The 19,179-nt window shown below is 34.4% G+C and overlaps 1 protein-coding gene across 10 annotated transcripts in view; it reads left to right on the top strand.

Moving 5' to 3' along the window:
- Positions 1 to 19,179, top strand: part of Nfat5 (nuclear factor of activated T cells 5) — an 85,924-nt gene that overhangs the window by 25,084 nt on the left and 41,661 nt on the right. For 4 of the 10 annotated variants that reach the window (XM_027405944.2, XM_027405945.2, XM_027405946.2 and 1 more), the window contains 2 exons: positions 1,674 to 1,799; positions 15,279 to 15,837. In XM_027405944.2, the coding sequence (XP_027261745.1) occupies positions 1,674 to 1,799; positions 15,279 to 15,837 (685 nt within the window). Of the gene's footprint in view, positions 1 to 1,668; positions 1,800 to 14,769; positions 14,832 to 15,278; positions 15,838 to 19,179 lie in introns of those variants that run through there. The other 6 variants (XM_035442660.1, XM_027405948.2, XM_027405949.2 and 3 more) reach the window with 6 other exon arrangements.

A 19,179-nucleotide genomic window follows, 5' to 3' on the forward strand; every position in this document is an offset into this window, starting at 1 on the left:
CAGTGGCATTTGGCGCCCTCTAGTGTTACAGCTGCAGTGCAGACCTCTCTTTGGATCCTTGGCCTTAAAAGTGTAAGCCACAGTGCTTCTTCTGGGAAGTTAGAAAGCCTTAGCCTTTGGCAGAAGCTGAATTCTGGGTTTGTCTAGATATGGAGATTCCTTAGCCCTAGACAGCTGTCAGTTTTACAACTCCAGACCCTGGGGTATCTGAGACCCTCAGTTCCAAAGGCTTGACAAGTCTCTGGAACTCTTCCAGTAACTACAGCCTGTGATGTCTCTTTTGGGATTTTTTTTTCTTTTGAGACAGGGTTTCTCTGTGGCTTTGGAGGCTGTTCTGGAACTAGCTCTTGTAGAACAGGCTCGTCTTGAACTCACAGAAATCTGCCTGCCTCTGCCTCCCGAGTGCTAGGATCAAAGGCGTGTACCACCAACGCCTAGCTTCTCTTTTGGATATTATAGCCTTCTATCCTTCAGCCTGTGCTCTTGCTCTTTTTCTGCTTTCCCTGTCTTGTCCTAACCTGGCCATCTTTGGGAACTCTTCAGGTCCCTCTTTTTTTTTTCCTAGCTATCAAACAGCCAGCTGTCTTGCCACTTCTCAGTTTGGCCTGAAAGGTGCCCATTCCTGCTTTTTTATTGACTCTGCTTCTTGTGTTAGCAACTCAACCCTCATTACTCAAAGCAGCAAAAAAGGACTGCTAGAGAGAAACCTTGTATTGGATTTTAGTGTTGTAATACTGGGGCATGTATCGCAGGATGGTCTCCCAACTAAGTCACCAAGTGAACCAAACAGCCTGCTCCTATAGCCAAAGAAGGGATTAGAATGTGTTTGCACGAATTTTTCATTATCTGTGATGAATTATAATGATGCAAATATCCATTCCTCTTGAACCCCTGTCATTTGCAATTTAGAAATACTCAAGTTGTTGATACAATGACAATATATCCTTCCTATATTGTTGAGTATGATTGGTCGAAAATTAATCGTTTTATGAAGTTGTCATTTCTTCATCATGTATATAGGAACTTTTTTTTTTTGTTTCTCAAGACAGGGTTTTTTCTCTGTGTAGCCCTGGAACTCGCTCTGTAGACCAGACTGGCCTATTTCAGAGATCTGCCTGCCTCTGCTTCCTGAGTGTTGGTATTAAAGGTGTGTGCCACCATGGCACAGCTCAAAAACACTTTTTGAGGAGTAGTAGTTTTATTTTTGGAGGTAGCATCTTCCTATATAGCCCAGGTTAGTCTGGAACTAACTTTATGAGTCAGGATGGCCTCAAACCTGTGGTCCTGCCTTGGCTGCTCCTGTTAGGATTATAGGTGGATTTTACCTTGCCTTTCCATTTAAATTTATGTGTTTGTGTCTATATACCTTTATAAGTTTTTGGATTATGATTTTAGTTTTAGTTAGTTTTAAAAATAGATATTTTCCTGGAGACTGTCTTGAACAAAAAGGATAAAAGTAAAAATCAAAATCAGAGTAGAACCAGTGGAAAATTCACTCCAGTTTTTTTAATAAGATTAAGTATGAACAAATACTTGCTAATAACTGTTCACAACCTTCACAATACAGTTGTTTTTGTGAATATACTTTTCAAAAGAGAAGATATTTATTTCATGTTCATGTAATTAGTTTATTGGCTAACCTTCCTTCAATTATTTTTTTTTCCTCCCTACAGAATCTGTCTATGATCTTCTCCCAAAGGAGTTACAGTTACCTCCACCTAGAGAAACTTCTGTAGCATCAATGAGTCAGACAAGTGGTGGTGAGGCAGGCTCGCCTCCTCCAGCTGTAGTTGCTGCTGGTATGCATTTCATTTTACTTCATTACCGACAACTAGGGTATTATCTGGCCAACATGAACAGTACTGGCAAAGTTCATATTAAAAAGAGTATGATTTGAGGGTTTGTTTTAGAAAGGTTTAAAGACTATACCCTTTAAATCGAAGGGTTTTCAGTAGGTTTTTTGTTTTTTAAAATATATATAAATCTTAAATTTGTACATCTGTAAATGCTATCTCCTAAAATGGACCTCGTCTTCAAATATGGGAACCAGTTTTAAATGACTTTGTTGAATGCAAATAAAAAGGTTAAATACCAGGCAATGGCTAAAAAAGTTACATTTGACCTTTTATTTAACAAATATTTTTGGGGACTTTTCCAAAGGGAAAAATGTTATATGATCTGAAAAAGGACTCAAGTTCTTAAGTCTCTTTTCTGTTTATAGGGATGTAACTATAACCTTTTTCCTACCCTTAAATATACATGTGGCCTGATATTTATTTTAAATTCATGGAAAATAATGGAAAGATTGAATACAATCCTTATGTAAATACATTCTCCTATACCAATGAAAAGCATTAAAAATGTTTGGAATTTGTCATTTATTTTTACTCAGCTCTCAAATCATACACTTTGTAATTACAATTAAATTGGTTCAGACTTTAACTTTGAATTAGGATAAAAGATGACAGATATACTAATAGGAAAAAAGTCTTGATTAGTAACAAATTAGTATGAATGATTTCCATATTAGCCTGCCCAACTATAGTACTTTAAAAAGTTGGGACTATAGGTTGCTAAATATATTTGCTTTAGAAAAATGAATATATTATGTCTACTTTTCTGAAGTTCTGTCATCCTATAGAGGTTTCTTACCTTGTGATACTTGTCATCTTTTAAAATGGTATTTAAAGTCCATCAAAATATTCACAAGGAAAAATTAAAAGGGAAGGCTGTAGTTCAAATGACAATATTGCTACTGTGTTCTAGCAGCAGGTGTTTAATTTCTTATATTCATTAACCTATATACCATTAGCCTTGTATACCAACCTTTCTTAAACCAAACAGTACAGTATGAAGCCTTCTTGGTTGAGGGCAGGAAAACTTTAAATATGATGAAGAAACATTCAGTGGCCCTCCTCACTGTTCATGTGTGGCCAGACATTTTCTAACAGTTTCTGTGGATTTAATTGTGAATTTGTGAGCTTTTTAGTGATCAATTTGATAAGATGGTCTGGTTTACCTCATATCTACCAGATTCTAAAGTGGCTCTAAATATTTTTTTTTAATTTGGAGCTTTAAATCTAGTTTTTAAAGATTGAATCATAAAATTAAATAGTATTTTAAAGAAGTATTGTTTCACTTTAAATCCACATGTAGAAATTGACTAACTGATTTCTTTTGTGTCTTGAAATTGTTTTTATAAGGACATGTTGAATCTGCATAGAACTACAAGTCTGTTTCTTCTGTGCTTTTTAACATCTGTTTACAGTAGATCCAGTTCCTTTTAAAAGCTGAAAAAAGATAGCTAAGTTTAGAAAAAGAACAATACTTCCCTCTAAATAGTACTACATGTTTCAGAATTTCTTATGTATAAATTTTTAAAGCCCTTGATTTTCGATCACTAATGAAAAGTTTCGTCCTTCCTGTATAGTTGAGAAATTCTTTTCAGGTAAATTAGATTGAAAGCTATGAGTTGAAACATGAAAATAAAAGATTTGACTAAAGGAAATATTCTAAAGCTATCTTTCTATATACATATACTCATACATATATGTATTTATATTTGTGGACCTGGGAATTAAACTCAAGGCCTCATGCATGATAGGCAGATGCTCTACTACCAAGACGCATCTCCACCCCAGTAAATTTTTATTTTCTTGAAATTATTGGCATTATAAAAATGGTAAAGAAAGCTGGGCAGTGGTAGCACACGCCTTTAGTTCCAGCACTTGGGAGGTAGAGGCAGGCGGATCTCTGTGAGTTCGAGACCAGCCTGGTCTACAAGAGCTAGTTCCAGGACAGCCTCCAAAGCCACAGAGAAACCCTGTCTCGAACCCCCACCCCCCAAAAATAAAAATGGTAAAGAGAATAAAAAGGTAACTTTGAAAGTTTTTGTCTCACAGAAAGTTTCTGTATTCTAAATCCAAGTAATTAATACTCTTCTCATTTGAATATCTACTTTATTAGTAACCAACCTAATTTATTCTATTTTCTGATGTCTTATTAATAGAAAAGCTCCCTTATTTTATACTGGTACAGATAAGAGTAATTGTAGGGACATCAATATGTATTGTATGTGACATCATTGGAGTCACAATTTTATTTATCAGATTGATAGCCTTGGTGATACAACTATCAAAGAGAAAAACTGGGACTATATTACCAAGTTACTCAATGTCCTTCTGTCCAAAAACTTGATAGCTAGGGAAATGCACATTAATTTAAATATCTGATGTTTTTTTAAAAACAAAAATCTGTAGCATTTGCTGTTTACATGTGAAATGCATAAAAATGATGACTCTTGATATAGTTAATTCTTCAGAGTTTTGAAGGAGCTGGATTGGCTGCTATCAGGTATGAGGGCCTGGTGGGAACAGACTTCTAGTTCTGCCATAAAGGTTTGTGTTTCACAAATTTTAAATCAGTTTAAAATTTAAAAAATTTTAGAGATCGGGGATATGTGTGTTTATAAATTCTTTAATAATTATTAAAAATGTGTTTCTCAGATTCACCAATGTAGATTTTTTTTCTTTTTCTGCCTCACATATTACTGAGGGTATAAAAAAATGTGATGCTGCTGATCCACAATCCAGAATCCTGGGTAAAAGGATGTTTCTCAGCCTCTTTTAAATTGTTAGGATTTTGGTATTTATACTATTACTCCTTTACATACTCCCATCAGTAGTATCTTTTGCTTTGTGAGACCCAGGGTTAGGATGGAGGAAGATAAGGGCAGGAGACCCATTCCTCTCCTATATGAAGACAAGGTCAGAACCTTTCATTTGAAACTTGTTCACCTGCCTGTTTTTAAGAATTCTCTTGGAAAAGTAGTTAAGAATTTGAGGTTCAGTGTCTCTAAATGATAGATTCAGAAATAAAAACTTTAGACAGTGTTGTAGGTTCCATAAGTAGCTATGGCAGAGGTTTTAAAAAAAAATCAATGAATTAATAATATTAGCAAAATAAGGAGTTGACCAAGAGAGAGAAAAGTTAGAGCAATCAAGTATTATTTTTACTTATACATTTAGAGTTTTTAATCCTGAGATTTGTTTATAATGATGAATCTTTCATGGAAATGATTATTAATTAGCCTTTATTGTCTCAATTTAAGAGATCAGGTAGTACACCTATAATACCAGCATTTGAGAAATGGAGGGAAGATCAGTAGTTCAGGGTTATCGTCTGCTACATAGTGAATTTGAAGCCAGCCTGAGCTACATGAGATCCTGCCCCCCCACTCGCCCCACCCCCTCACCCCCACCACAAAATAAAAAAGTCAAATTAATTTGTCTATTTTCATTTGGGGATATTTGATGGGCATTATATTTCTGTTTCAAACTCCGGGGGACTATAGGTATGTGCTACTATACCCAATAAGCAATTCATTGTTTAGCTCAAGAATTTAAGTTTAAAAAAAAATCTTCCAGGAGTCCATACCTGCCTGTAAGGATGGCTGCATGTTTGAGGCCAATCTGGGCTACTTAGGGTGACTCTGTCTCAAAAAAACCAAACCAACAAACAAAAAAAACAACCCCAAAATGACAACAAAAAGCTACCAAAGAATTGATAAAATTATAAGTTTTATAATTCAATGAAAGAAATTAATAACTAGGGTAAAATTGTTTTCATAAAGTTGATAACTTTAAATAATTATGTTAGTATTTATTTTGTGTGGATATGGACAGGATCTCAAATTCCCTATATAGACAAGCCTAGCCTGGAACTCTAGATCCTCCTCTACCTGCCTCTACCTTCCAAATTCTGGAGTTAAAAGTTTGTCTTTTTTAGAAGCAATATAGCCTCAACACTAATCCACAAGGCAGCTTTCAAAACATGTATAGGTAGCTACAGTCATTAAGCATGTACAATAGAATCTCTGTTGAGGCCTATGGAGAAGGTAAAAGTGCTTGAAGACCTTTGTTCAGATTTGCACACTCCATTTCAGACCTTGGGTGTATGTGTGCAAAGTCAGGTAGATTTCTCAAAGGCTCCATGGCCAGCCAGTCTAGTCAAAAACAAAAACAAAGCAAAACCAACAACAAAGCATGTCTGAAAGAAAGTAAAGTGGGGAAGTGATTGAGGAAGATTATCCTAATGTCAAGGGCTGGTCTCCATACACTTGCACATAAGTGAATATACTCCCCACCACATACACACACATAATACATCATACATAAGAGTCTCTGTTGAATATTTCCATTATTAAATCAGTGTAGGATTTTGATTTGATTTTGGGTTTATTTAGTTTTGGTAATTTTTGTTTCTTTTATCACATTTACTTAATTTATTGAGGAATGCACTTCCTGTGGTGTGCTTGTGAAGGTTTGAGGACAACTTTTCGAAGTTGTCCTTTTTTGTATGGCCCAGGATCAAACTCAGACTCTTAGGCTTGGGAGCAAGAGCCTCAACCTGCCCAAGCCATCTGATGACCTAATGTTTTTATTTATTTTATTTTTATTTATTTGTTTGTTTATTTGAGAGAAGGTCTCATATAACTTTGAGCTATATAGTAGAAGATAATCTCAAGTATCTGATCCTCCTGACCCATCAAGTCCTGGAATTACAGACATAGGTCAGCATACCTGGATGCAGAGTCAATTTTTATTGTAGCTTTTTGTTTGCTTGTTTATTTAGAAAAAAATGAGCCAAGGTGGGCTTTTTTTGTTGTTTTTGTTCATTTTCATATTTGAAATTCTCTTTGGCATTCTCGACCTATGAAATTCTTAAGCCTTGTACAACTGCAATCAACCACTTTCTGGGATTTTTCTCCTGATCAGTTTTGCAGAGTCTACCCACTCCCCAAGTTGACATCAACCTTATTAGGTTTATATGGTTGTCAGCATAGAGGGCCTCCACCAACTTGACATATACAGGCTCATCACAGTTGTATGTTAGCACACAAAGGTGGGCTTTGGCACTTGTTTAAGGCTTTAAAAGCTTTGTGAATTCTGCATTCTCTTGTGGATGTGGACAATCTTCAGCACCTCTGATAAAGCAGTGCTAACACCTAGCAGCAACGTCTTCCTTAGCCATGATGATGATTTGTTTATGAAGCAGAGTTTTGATTGCAGATGAGCCTCTACTTCCGTTGACTTATCAGTGTTGTGGAAAAGGTTAGAGTAAGTTTTTAATGCTATAATTTAAGTTTGTAACTTTTTAAAACATCTATAATACAAACTTTTAAAAAGAACCCTATTAGATAGTTCTTTGAATTCTATGCTATGGCAATTAATACATTTCAAGTATCTAACAAATATTTTCTGCATTGAAGCAACCTGTTGAGTGAGTGCTATTTATACTAGAGGAAAGGACACTAGAAAATTAAGGTCTGTAACCAGAGAACAGCTATGCTTTAAGTAATTTTAGACTTACTGATCATCTAAATTAAAACCATAGGAATTTGGGGTCGGGTGGTGATTGTGCATACCTTTCCAGCTCTATGAAAGGGGGATCTCTGAGTTTGAGTCCAGCCTGGAGTTCCAGGACAGCCAAGGCTATACAGAGAAATCCTGTCTCAAACAAAACATAGGAAGTTGATTAGCTAGGTATCATGGCATAAACCTGTAATCCCAGTACTCGTGAGACAGAGCTAGAATCTCAAATTCAAGGCCAGTTTACATATGAGACTCTGTTAAACAAAACAAGACCTGACATGTAACTCTATGGTCACCTGTATACTTAGCATGCACAGGGATCTGAGGCAAATATTCAGTACAAAAAAAGAAAAAAAAAACAAAGCCCAAAACAACAAGAAAGTCATAGGAAGAAGGCGAGAGAAGGTTAGAATTGTGCTAGACAATTTGTATATCATTGCTTGTAATTATATCTCAATCTTTCTAGTCACAAGTACTTTTTTTTCTTGATGAAGTTGTTTTACTTCTTGATGTATGCTAGGAAGGGCTTGAACTTTTTTTTCACTCAAGAAAATGTTTTGCACAGCCTTGAAAAAATATATATACTAAGTGTAAACATTTACTGATAACAAATCATAAATTCATTTTAAGGCTGTGGGTGTAGTTCAGTAGAGTGCTTATTTTGTATACACAAGGCCCTGGGTATAATCCCCTACACTGCATAAACTGGGCATAGTGCCTTGCCCGTATGCCTGTAATCTCACAGTTCTTAAAGGCTTGCATTTAACTCATAGCAGTCCTTCTGCCTCAGCCTCTGAAATGCTGGGATTATAGGTGTGGGTGACCCTACCCAGTTGGTAGCTTTTTAGAGGGCATGTAAGAAGTATGAAGATAGTTGGCATTTTGTTGTTGTTTTGTTTTGAGATAGGATCTTTGTTATAGTCCTTTTGTTTTGTTTTGTTTTGTTTTTTGAGACAGGGTTTCTCTGTGTAGCAGCCCCAACTGTCCTGGAACAAGCTCTGGAGACCAGGCTGGCCTTGAATTCACAAGAGATCCTCCTGCTTCTGCCTCATGAGTGCTGGGATTAAAGGTGTGCACCTTAAGTGCTTTGTTGAAAATGTGTCTTGGTCTGCTTCTTAAGAATGTTTGGGTAAAGTTTTAAAACAACAATAAAAAAAACCACATAAAAGAGCATTCTGGCTTATGGATTAGATTGCATTTATAAACAGGAAAATAAATTGGTGAATATGAGTTAACCAAAGTTTTGGGTAAAATTTTTTTCTTTACATGCATTTATCTGATGTTAATAATTAAATTTTTAAAGTTTATCTTAAAACATTATAGCATGTAAACTTATTTTGGGTGGGAAAAGTACATGTGGGAAATGAAACTGTTTTAAACATGTAAATTGATTGATCAATCCTCGAATTTTTGGTTTTTGTTTTTTTGTAAAGTAATCTGGATTGCTTATTTTATATGCTGGGATGCTAGTTGTTTTTCTATTAATACACTTAACTTGCATTCTAGCTTCGACATTCAGAGACAGGCATCGTGTGGTGGGTTGTGTGACAGTGTCTGTCAATAGTGAAGACAAATAGTACCAGAGACACTTAACCCATCCAATCTCACCCAGGGTATAGGTCGGTCTCGTTTTTCAGACTTCTTCATAAGTCTTACTTTCTTTCATTCTTTCTTCCTTTTTTTTTTTTTTTCGTTTTTTTAAAAAATAGTGTATTGATACTGATTGAAACTAAATTTGTAAAGTTTTAAACTTTACATTAATATTATAATAAGAAAAGTAGAAAATGAAGGTTGGCATGTAAGATGTTGAAAAAGCAGGTTTGCAGCCACTTTGTGTCTTCTGTGTTTCAGTTTATTGGCAACACAAATGTCCTTGAATTTTTTTCTCTGAGTGTCTTTCTTTGATCTGAAAATATGTCTTTATATCTGGTGACTTTTATGAGACAAGATATTTATTAAAATTGTTCCTTATCAAGAATAAACAAGTTTCAAAGGTATACATCAGAAAGTGTGCCTGTGTTGATTTTTAGGAATATTTTTGAGTAAGCAGTAGTTGCCTCCTTCTCTGTTCCACTATTGGTTCACATAGTACACTATAGAAGTTCATGGCCTTTATAGTCACCTTTTAGAAAATTCAACTAATTGCACAGATAATTGAAAATGTACAGATATATATGTATATTTAACTGCTATGATCAAATCTGAACTCAGGGTCTTAGTTAAATACTGTTTATGGAATGTATTTTAAATCAGTGAAACATGTTTAGTTGTTTTGAGGACCTTAAATAATAGTTCTGATTTCAGAGTTCTCTATAAGTATTATTAGATCAGATAAAATATAAAATGTCATTTTAAGCTCTAAAATGTTATGGCTGTTAAATAACTTGTAATTGATATGACCCATTTAGAACTGAGTTTTTCACTTAAGTGTAGTTTAAGCAAGGGATATATAAAATACACATGGCTTTCTGTATGTAATAAAACTTAAAATCCAGTTTTTATTTTTCTTAACAAATTAGATATTTATATATTCTGGCATATTTATCTGACAATCTTTTTATCCCAGGTACTTTGAACATTCATAGTGGGCTTTAGTGATGTATCCATTCTTTTTTTAATGGGAAGTGAAACCAGGGCCGCATGAGTGGTCTGCAACTAAGCTGCACTCTTAACTCCCTCCATCAATTAAAAGAAGCCACACAGGGCCAGTGAGATGGTACAGTGAGTAGAGACACTTGCTACCATACCTGACAACTTGAGTTGGATTCCTGGAACTCATATGGTAGACAGAGAAAACTAATTCACACAGTTTGTCATCTGACCTCTACATGTGTACAGTGACATGTGAGCATACACGTACAAAACAAGTAAATAGATAAATATAACAAAATGAATTTTAACTTTAAGAAAAAGAAGCCTTATATAAAGTTCAAGTTCATTATCATGGGTGACATTTAATTTGCAAAGAATAGAACTATAGGACACTAGAGACATGATGTTCTCCATCTCCTTTTGGTTTTGATTTTTTTTTTTTTTTTTTGAGACAGAGTCACTCTCCATACCCTTGGCTATCCTTGAACTCACAGAGATTTACCTGCTTCTATGCACAGATTCCCTTCATTTTTAAATTTTAAAATTTAATATATCCTTGTGAGGTTATAAATTTTTCCTAGTAAATTGTAGACTGATAAGTCAATTTTCCTCTTGGTATGTGATATTCTCTGGTCACAGAAAGTGTTGTGAAAAAATAATTAGCTTATATAAATTAAGCCAAGTTCAAAAATAGTTATTTCACAAGAGAAAATAAAGATGTATTCACATGCTACTTAGATGAATAAATAAGTTTAGGAAAAACTTTCATGTTTATAAAAGATGGGTAAGAAACTCAAAGAACAAATAAAATTGTGTAATTAATCACGAAAATACATTATAACTATTTTTCTCTATAAGGCAATAAAAGCAGAGTTCTTTTCTGGGGACCAGGGTTTGAGTCCCAGCACTCACATGGTGGCTCACAAGTCTGTAACTCTAGTCACATGAGACGCACTGCCCTCTTTTGACCTCTGTGGCACTGCAAGCACATGGTACAATGACATTCATACAGGTAAAACACCTATACACAAACCCAACACATAAAATAAAATAAATCTTTTTAAAAAAGAAATAAGAGCATTTGTTAAAACATTTTTATTTGAAGGTTTCTTTCTTTTTTTTAGGTTTTTCGAGACAGGGTTTCTCTGTGGCTTTGGAGGTTGTCCTGGAACTAGCTCTTGTAGACCAGGCTGGTCTCGAACTCACAGAGATCCACTTGCTTCTGCCTCCTGAGTGCTGGGACTAAAGGCATGTGCCACCACCGCCCAGCTTGAAGGTTTCTTTATGTTTATTATTATTATTATTATTATTATTATTATTATTATTATTATTATTTGGTTTGTTTGTTTTTTCGAGACAGGGTTTCTCTTTATAACAGCTCTGGCTGTCCTGGAACTTGCTCTGTAGACCAGGTTGGCCTCAAACTCACAGAGATCCACCTGCCTCTGCCTCCTGAGTGCTGGGATTAAAGGCATGTGCCACCATGGCTCAACTGGTTTCTTATGCAGCAATTTTTAACAGACTGAACATTCCTAACAGATAGAAATAGGGTCTTTGTACTGAAAACAGGGAAATAGTTACAATATTTTGTTCTTGGGAACGTAATAAATAAAAATGAGTATACAAGGGCAGCATGGTAGCTCACAGCTGCAGTTTCAGCACTCAGGAGAATGCAGTGAAGAGAGTGCTGTGAATACATGGCCAACCTGGGCTACATAGCAAGACCCTGCCTCAAAAAAAGCAAAACTGCCAAACAAGACCCTGCCTGAAAAGCAAAACTGCTGAGAGTAGTTAACACATCCCTTTAATCCCAGCACTGAAGAGGCAGCAGCAAGCAGACCTCCCAGGTCCAGGTCAAAGATACATAGTAAGACTCTGCTTCAAACAAACCACCCGCCCCCATGCAAAAACAAGATGGAAAAAATATGTATATATATAAACAAGCAGGATTTTATTATCAATCACTTCAGTTCTATAGAATGTCAATTTTTTGAATGACTATATAATTACATGAAGGGTCTTTAGAGGTAACCAGTATATTTATAGTATTCCCAGAAATATACTGTATTACTTTTCTGGGATGCTTGAAATTGACAGATTAGTGTTTAGAAGTCTAAAATGTCCTTGTTATCATTGTTTTTATCTTTATATTTTAATGAAATAATACTAGGAAATTTTTTGTGGTAAATTTAGGGCTAATATGTAATAAGCAGTTGTCTTACATTTATTTTTTAGTGAAAGACTGTTGTAGCACTCTGGGGAAAGGACAAGTAATTATCTCTAAACTCTCAGTAATTTACCTATATCAGGTACTGCTCTGTAATGCTATATAATCTAAGCATTTTACATCTTAAATACTAAATCCTTTTTAAATCTCCAACTCAACTTATTTGCCAGTTTAACTTAATAGAGTTCAGTATTGCTCTGACTGCTTCTAATTGAACTTTCCATGATCCCCTCTTTGAGTTCAGTTAATTTTCTAGTACAGCAACTGACAGAAACACATTTACTGATTCATTATAAAGAGTATTTTAAAGCATGGAAATGAGTAGATGAATGAGTAGATGCATAGGACAAGATCTTGAAGCCTCAGTCTCCAGTGCGAGTTTGGCTGTGCCTCTTTCTTAGGACATGATGTGTTCTTGTTCACTTTCCTGGATACCTGAATTTTTATATAGAAAAAAAATTTGAAGAGACTTTAGATATGATTGACTAAATTTTTAGCTGTTACTACCTTAACCTGCAGGCCCTCTGCTCCCTGGAAGTGGGAGGATGGGGCTATGAGCACTAACCCTTTGAGGACACAGTTTATTCTTGTGGCAACCAGCCCCTCCGCCCATGTTGTGTTATTTAGTAACCCCAAAACACCTTATTAATACAGTATCATGTGGTTGAAAGGTGCTTATTATAAATTAAAACAAAACAAATAAACAAAACAGAGATTCTGTCCCCCCCCCCAAAAAAATAATACCAAGCAAACGAAACCTATCTTTCACCTTTATCATTCTAAAGTGGAAGGCCAAATATTTAACCACAGATACTTACTGCTCTACTCAACCTAGGAAGTTGCTAGGAGCTGTAAGCCAGGAAAATATATCAGAATATCACAACTCTATAATTTGCTGTTGACTTCATTATGGCTTTTCACATATACTTTTCCTTTGTCTTTGGCAGGGATCCCTGAAATACTAGTATTCTGCATTCTTGTGTGCATGGTCGTTAGAAAAGAGGGATGGGAATGCTTTAGAAATACAAATTCACAGCATTCATGCTGCATGTTTTGTGTGATCCACTGCAAATAGTGCATGCTGTCTCTGAAACTCAAGAATTCACAAGCACAAATTTTAGTTTCTTTATAGCCAATAGTTGGAACAGATGGAGGAACATTAGGTATATCTTTCCTATTTTGTCCAAAATAAACATTAGTACTTTCCAAAGGAAAAGAAAAAAAAAAAACTATATTTAAACCCAAAGTGGCTACAAATCAGCTCCTAAACTGTCATTGACATTAGCATCTAGATTTTGTAGTTTTTACAGATCTTTAAGAATATTTATTTACTAAGAAAACATTGCATTAATGCATGAAACAAAATTGATAATTTTTTCTTTAAATTGGAATGCAGTTTAAAAGTGACTGAGTTTTCTAATTTCAGCTACTCCATTTGATAAGGATACAAACTAAAAAGTGGAACTGGTATCATCTACTCCTTCAGGTTCTTTGACTTATGGCAGTTGGGAGAAAAATTTTGAGAGTGGCATTACATAGATCACATTTCCGATGGCTAACACGACTGTGCTCTTCAACCTTGACAACAATGAAAAATTTGGGGTGTTTTGATACATGCTTTCAGTTGGGTTCAGTTAATTTAGTAGCACAGCCTTTTTTTTTTTTTTTTTTTTTTTTAATCCAAACTGATTTTCTTACATTTTAGCTCTATAATTGACAATGAATATTGTGATTTCAATAATGTATATCACATTTAAATAATGTCACATCACATTTAAATTTTTATTGTGCAGTTTTAAAACTGTGGCATAAATGGTTATAGACACATTAAATTTAAGCACATTACCAATTTTTATTTATAATTGTATACAATTATATCTTGTACACAATAAAATAGTATTTGTGAAATTACAGGTAACCTCCAGCCTAAGCAATGCTAATGTGGCTAAGTTTATGTTTTTAGGGGCTAGAGTAGCAGTGTTCCCAGTGCTGCTGCTAGTTGCTGCACATTGTGTTCTGCAGAGATTTACTTAAATTCTGTTTTTTCCCCCTGCTGTGCATACTTGATAAATGATTTAAGATATTTTTATAGGAATTCTGGTGTTCTAGACATTTTCTTGCTTAATTTTTTTGTAGGCTTTAGACAGTAAGATTTGCTATTCATCACCATACACAACTAGCAGGCCTTTTTGAAAGAGAGCTATTGGGCAAGTGGCTAATTTTTGAGCACATGAGACTTTATAGTCCTAGTAGCCATGCTTTTCTGCTTTTTTATTCATTCGTAAATGATGGGTGTTTTGGGTTTTTTGTTGATACTCACGGCTTTGATGTGCTATTTCCAACTTTGAGATTCTCAGTGGCCAACCTGTTTATCTTCTACAACCAAGCATGTTCCCATTAAACCTTTCTCACCTTTATTCTCATGGATTTTACAGTCATAGTGATGGTACCAGTTCCATTTTGCCTCCAGTTCAGTTGATTATCTTTTTTTCCCTCTATTTATTTTTCATTTTATAATTGGTATCTGGAATAATCAGCAGCTCTTTTCTCATTTATTTTCTCATATTTTTATTCCAGGATTTGCCTCTGAAGCAGGGAGTGTCTGCATTAAAAATGACCTGTAGTTCTCTGCTTCATAGGTTAGAAACTTATTTTAATATTTTGTGGCTAAGCACAGTCCCACTTTTCAAATTTTATAATGAATTATTTAATTGGCATTGAATGTGGACCACAAACATATGTTTCATCTTGGGGTTTTCTGTATTACTTTAAATGATTAAAATTCAACAGAACCTTCAGCTGAGGCAATAAAAGCTTTATTCTTGCTTTATGGCTTAAAACGCTAAATTAGATTTTTAAAAAATTGTCAATTATAACAGAAGTAAAAATGCTATTTGGGCATTTTTAAAAATTGTATTTCGTAGGCTTTGTATTGCTTAAAGCATTTATATTCTAAAACTTAACCAAATTCCAATTATTCATTTTGGGGAAAACAATCAGTTCACAAATCACATTTTCATTGGGACTGCTAGCCAGCATAGGTGAAAACATGTATAGTGTATTTACTCTTGGATTGTACACTACAGATGCTTCTTCAGCTCCCTCCTCTTCCTCCATGGGCGGTGCTTGCAGCTCCTTTACCACCTCTTCCAGCCCTACCATTTATTCTACCTCAGTCACCGACAGCAAGGCTATGCAAGTGGAGAGCTGCTCCTCAGCCGTGGGGGTAAGTAACAGAGGGGTAAGTGAAAAGCAGTTAACCGGTAACACAGTTCAGCAGCATCCATCAACCCCGAAGAGGCACACAGTTTTGTACATCTCACCACCACCTGAGGACTTGCTGGATAACAGTCGGATGTCCTGCCAGGATGAGGGGTGTGGATTGGAGTCTGAGCAGAGCTGCAGTATGTGGATGGAGGATTCCCCCTCCAACTTCAGTAACATGAGCACCAGTTCCTACAATGATAACACTGAGGTACCTCGTAAATCACGAAAACGAAATCCAAAGCAGAGGCCGGGGGTCAAACGACGAGATTGTGAAGAATCTAATATGGATATATTTGATGCCGACAGTGCCAAAGCACCTCACTATGTGCTTTCTCAGCTTACCACGGACAACAAAGGCAACTCAAAAGCTGGAAATGGGTTGGTATCCACATTTTTTAAAGTTCTATCACCATTATGCAAAACAAAAAAGTAAATCATTCCCAAATTTTCTTAATTCTCAGTTCAAATTTGCATATAAAGCAAAAAGTGCTAATTTTATCCTTGAAGTAAATGAAAATTTCAACTTAAAATAATCAACTTTTACTAGAAAAATAATTTTAAAATAGCAGTAGATTATAACAAAGTAATTTTATGGGTATGTTTAGGTGTGGTAGAAAAGATCATCTGTTTTGAAATAACTTTTAAACTTCAAATGGACTTATATTTTAAAAGAATTTAAAAATATCTTTACCTGCAGAAATAAGTAACAGTCTGATGATGCTAGCTAAAACACCTAAATGTTCTCCAGAATCTTAATTTGTTCATTTAATAGTTTATTTCATATGGTTCATTCCATTATATTTTTCAAAGAATTTTGTGTTTTATTTTTGTTTTTCATCTTTACTTGATGAAAACAAGAAAAAAACAAAAAACAAAGATGACTCCAATTCTCATGTAGGTTCCTCTATTTGAAACTTTTTTCCCCTTTGATACGTAGTTCCAGTTCAGTTCAGGACTTTGTTCCCCCTCTCGGATTCTGTTTCTTACTTGAAGGATAATGAAACAGGATCATGGTGCATATTTGAGCTTCCTCTTCCATCTGTGCCATTGGTACACTACTCACCAAGTATCTCAGTGGTTATATTATAGAATATTCCAAGTTATAATACAGATTAACATGATTTACTTTAGGATTCCTTTATTATTAATTGTAATATATAGTTGCTAGACTGTTGAAAATGAATTTTCTACAGTATATTCAGTAAAATTTAACTCACTAGATTTTGAGAATTAGTTTTTAAGGAGGCAGAATATGATTCTATAGGAGACCTAGGATCACTTGCAGTTCCTGCTTATTGAAAAGAAAAAAAAAATTGTCTGAAAGCTTAGATTGGTGTGCCCCATGATGACATCTTTGAACTGTTACATTAAAAATCCAACTCAGTATGGTATTTATCATAATAAATATTAAATGTGTCTGCAAATAATTCCCTATGTACATTTTAAAATTACTATCCGTCATTTAAGTCTATATGTACTTATATTTGAAAACCCATAATGAAACTCATTTCCTTTTATTCTAACCTGAAAATTAATTTGAAAAAAATTAGCCTACTCTTTTCCTTTATACCTTTATTTAAAACTCCTTTAGAATTATATAACTAAATAATTAAAATACTTTATGGATTCAAAAAGTCTAGGTTATGCAATTTCCAAAAGAAAACAAGATACACAGCCTTTCCTATTATGTCACAGTCTAATAGTCCAGAACTTGGAAGGGGAGCATTTATTCAACTATAAAATGTAGGTTAAGGCTCTGAAAGATTCTGAACACCCCAAGTCATGTAAGGCAGTGTGACTGATAGTCCAGATCTGAAAGATGTGTGGATGTCAGTAAATATATGTGTTCTTATTTGGACTGCAGTGGAAAAGGTCTTTATAAAGTTTCAGAGAAAGCTATTTTCCTATTTATACTGAAATAATTATTAAAGTTTCCAGTTAAGGACAGGAAAGTTTTGACTTAGGGATAGCTAGAGTCAAACAGTGATTTACTGTTGCTGATTGAAAAGATTTCTTGACCTACATCTTTTCTGCTTCTGCTTTTGTATGATAGATATATCTTAGAAATGCTTTGAGGTTACCAGGGAAAGTATAATGACATTGGTCAAGACAATACTTTCATGAAATAATTCATGAAGCAGAAACTCCATCAAGCAGCAGAAGAAATGCCCATCTTCTTAGGTAATGGAAAAATATTTGACAATAGTATGTGGAAATGATGAAGAAAATTTTAATTTATTAGAAATTTATTGAGGAAAGGATGAAACCAAATGTAAAAATACATGGACAACCATTCTTAATCCATAATTCTAGTTAATTGCCTATTTTTTTCCTATGATGAGAAAGATGTTAGAAACACGAAGTTTTGAAATGTTTTGAGAGAGAAGTAATATAGTCTTCAATATGAGGTGACACAGTTTGAAGTTGATATAATGCTAAGTATTAAATGAACTTTCAATTGATTCCAGAAGAGCTTATTAAGGAAACTTTTTTGCTTTTGTTTTTGCTGACCGTATCGTTCTTAAATTCTTTAGCTAATGGCCTGAGAATCAGCAGCCCTGTTTCTTCTAAAGTTCTAGAAGTTTAGATATGATAAAATGTGGATATGAAAAGTCATTAGATCTTTTTGTAGTGAAAATTATTTTTATGACATAGACAACCTGAAGGACTATCTAGCACAAAAGAACCTTAGTATCATTCTAAGCTAAGACCCACATCATGATAATTGTCTATGGTAGTTGTCCTATAGATGTCAGACTCCAGTAATGGAGTCCCTTCCTAACATGAGTAAAGTCCTGGCTTTGATGCCCAGCCCTGCAAAAGTCAATCAGTTCCCATGTAATGAATTGGTGCTTGCTTCATTTTTCTAAAGCTGTTTTACCTTAACAATTTATAAATTGAATTACTACTTCTCTAAGAATTAGTTGATGCTTTCATTGTTTTACATGTCTGCACATGTAACTATACATGTTTTCCATTTAAACCTAGAGAATAAAGAGAATTTTAGAATATAGTTTTAGGGCCAGACATGATTGGTGGTAAATTCATGTAAACCCAGCAGATGGGAGGCTGGGGCAATGGGCTTGTGAGAGGGAGACCAACCTGGTCTGTACTGAGTAAGTTCAAGGCCAGTTTGGGCTGTGTGGTAAGAGCTCTCTCAAAAAAAAGAAAAAAGAGAAAAGAAAAGCAGAAATATTATTTTCAGTATTTTAGAAATTTTTTCATTCCTTGTGGTCTTTTTCATGTGTGTGTATGTAAATATATTTGTGAATATATTTGTAAATGTATTTACAAATATATATTATATATAAATTATTATATATATAATATATTAGCATATATATAAATTCACTCAACAAATATTCATTCCAAAGAAGATACTTATTTTTTACAGAAATCATTTCCATTTACTTTCAGAATACTTGTTTGACTAATACAAATATAAAAAGCATACCTGACAAAATTGGTTGTCCTATCATTCCCATTTTCTTAGTACTTCAATCTAAAATTTTTCATTTTTATTATGACTAATATATATGAACTATAGATATATTTGAAAAAATACAAGAAAGTAGGTAAACAATCCAAATCTAGTCACTCATGTAAATGCTGTTATCATTATACTATAATTTCTTTTAGTTCGTGTGTGTGTGTGTGTGTGTGTGTGTGTGTGTGTGTGTGTGTGTGTGTGTGTGTGTGTATAGGGAGATATTTTTACAT

The sequence above is a fragment of the Cricetulus griseus genome, chromosome 3 (assembly GCF_003668045.3).
Source record: "Cricetulus griseus strain 17A/GY chromosome 3, alternate assembly CriGri-PICRH-1.0, whole genome shotgun sequence".
Classification (NCBI taxonomy): Eukaryota; Metazoa; Chordata; class Mammalia; order Rodentia; family Cricetidae; genus Cricetulus; species Cricetulus griseus.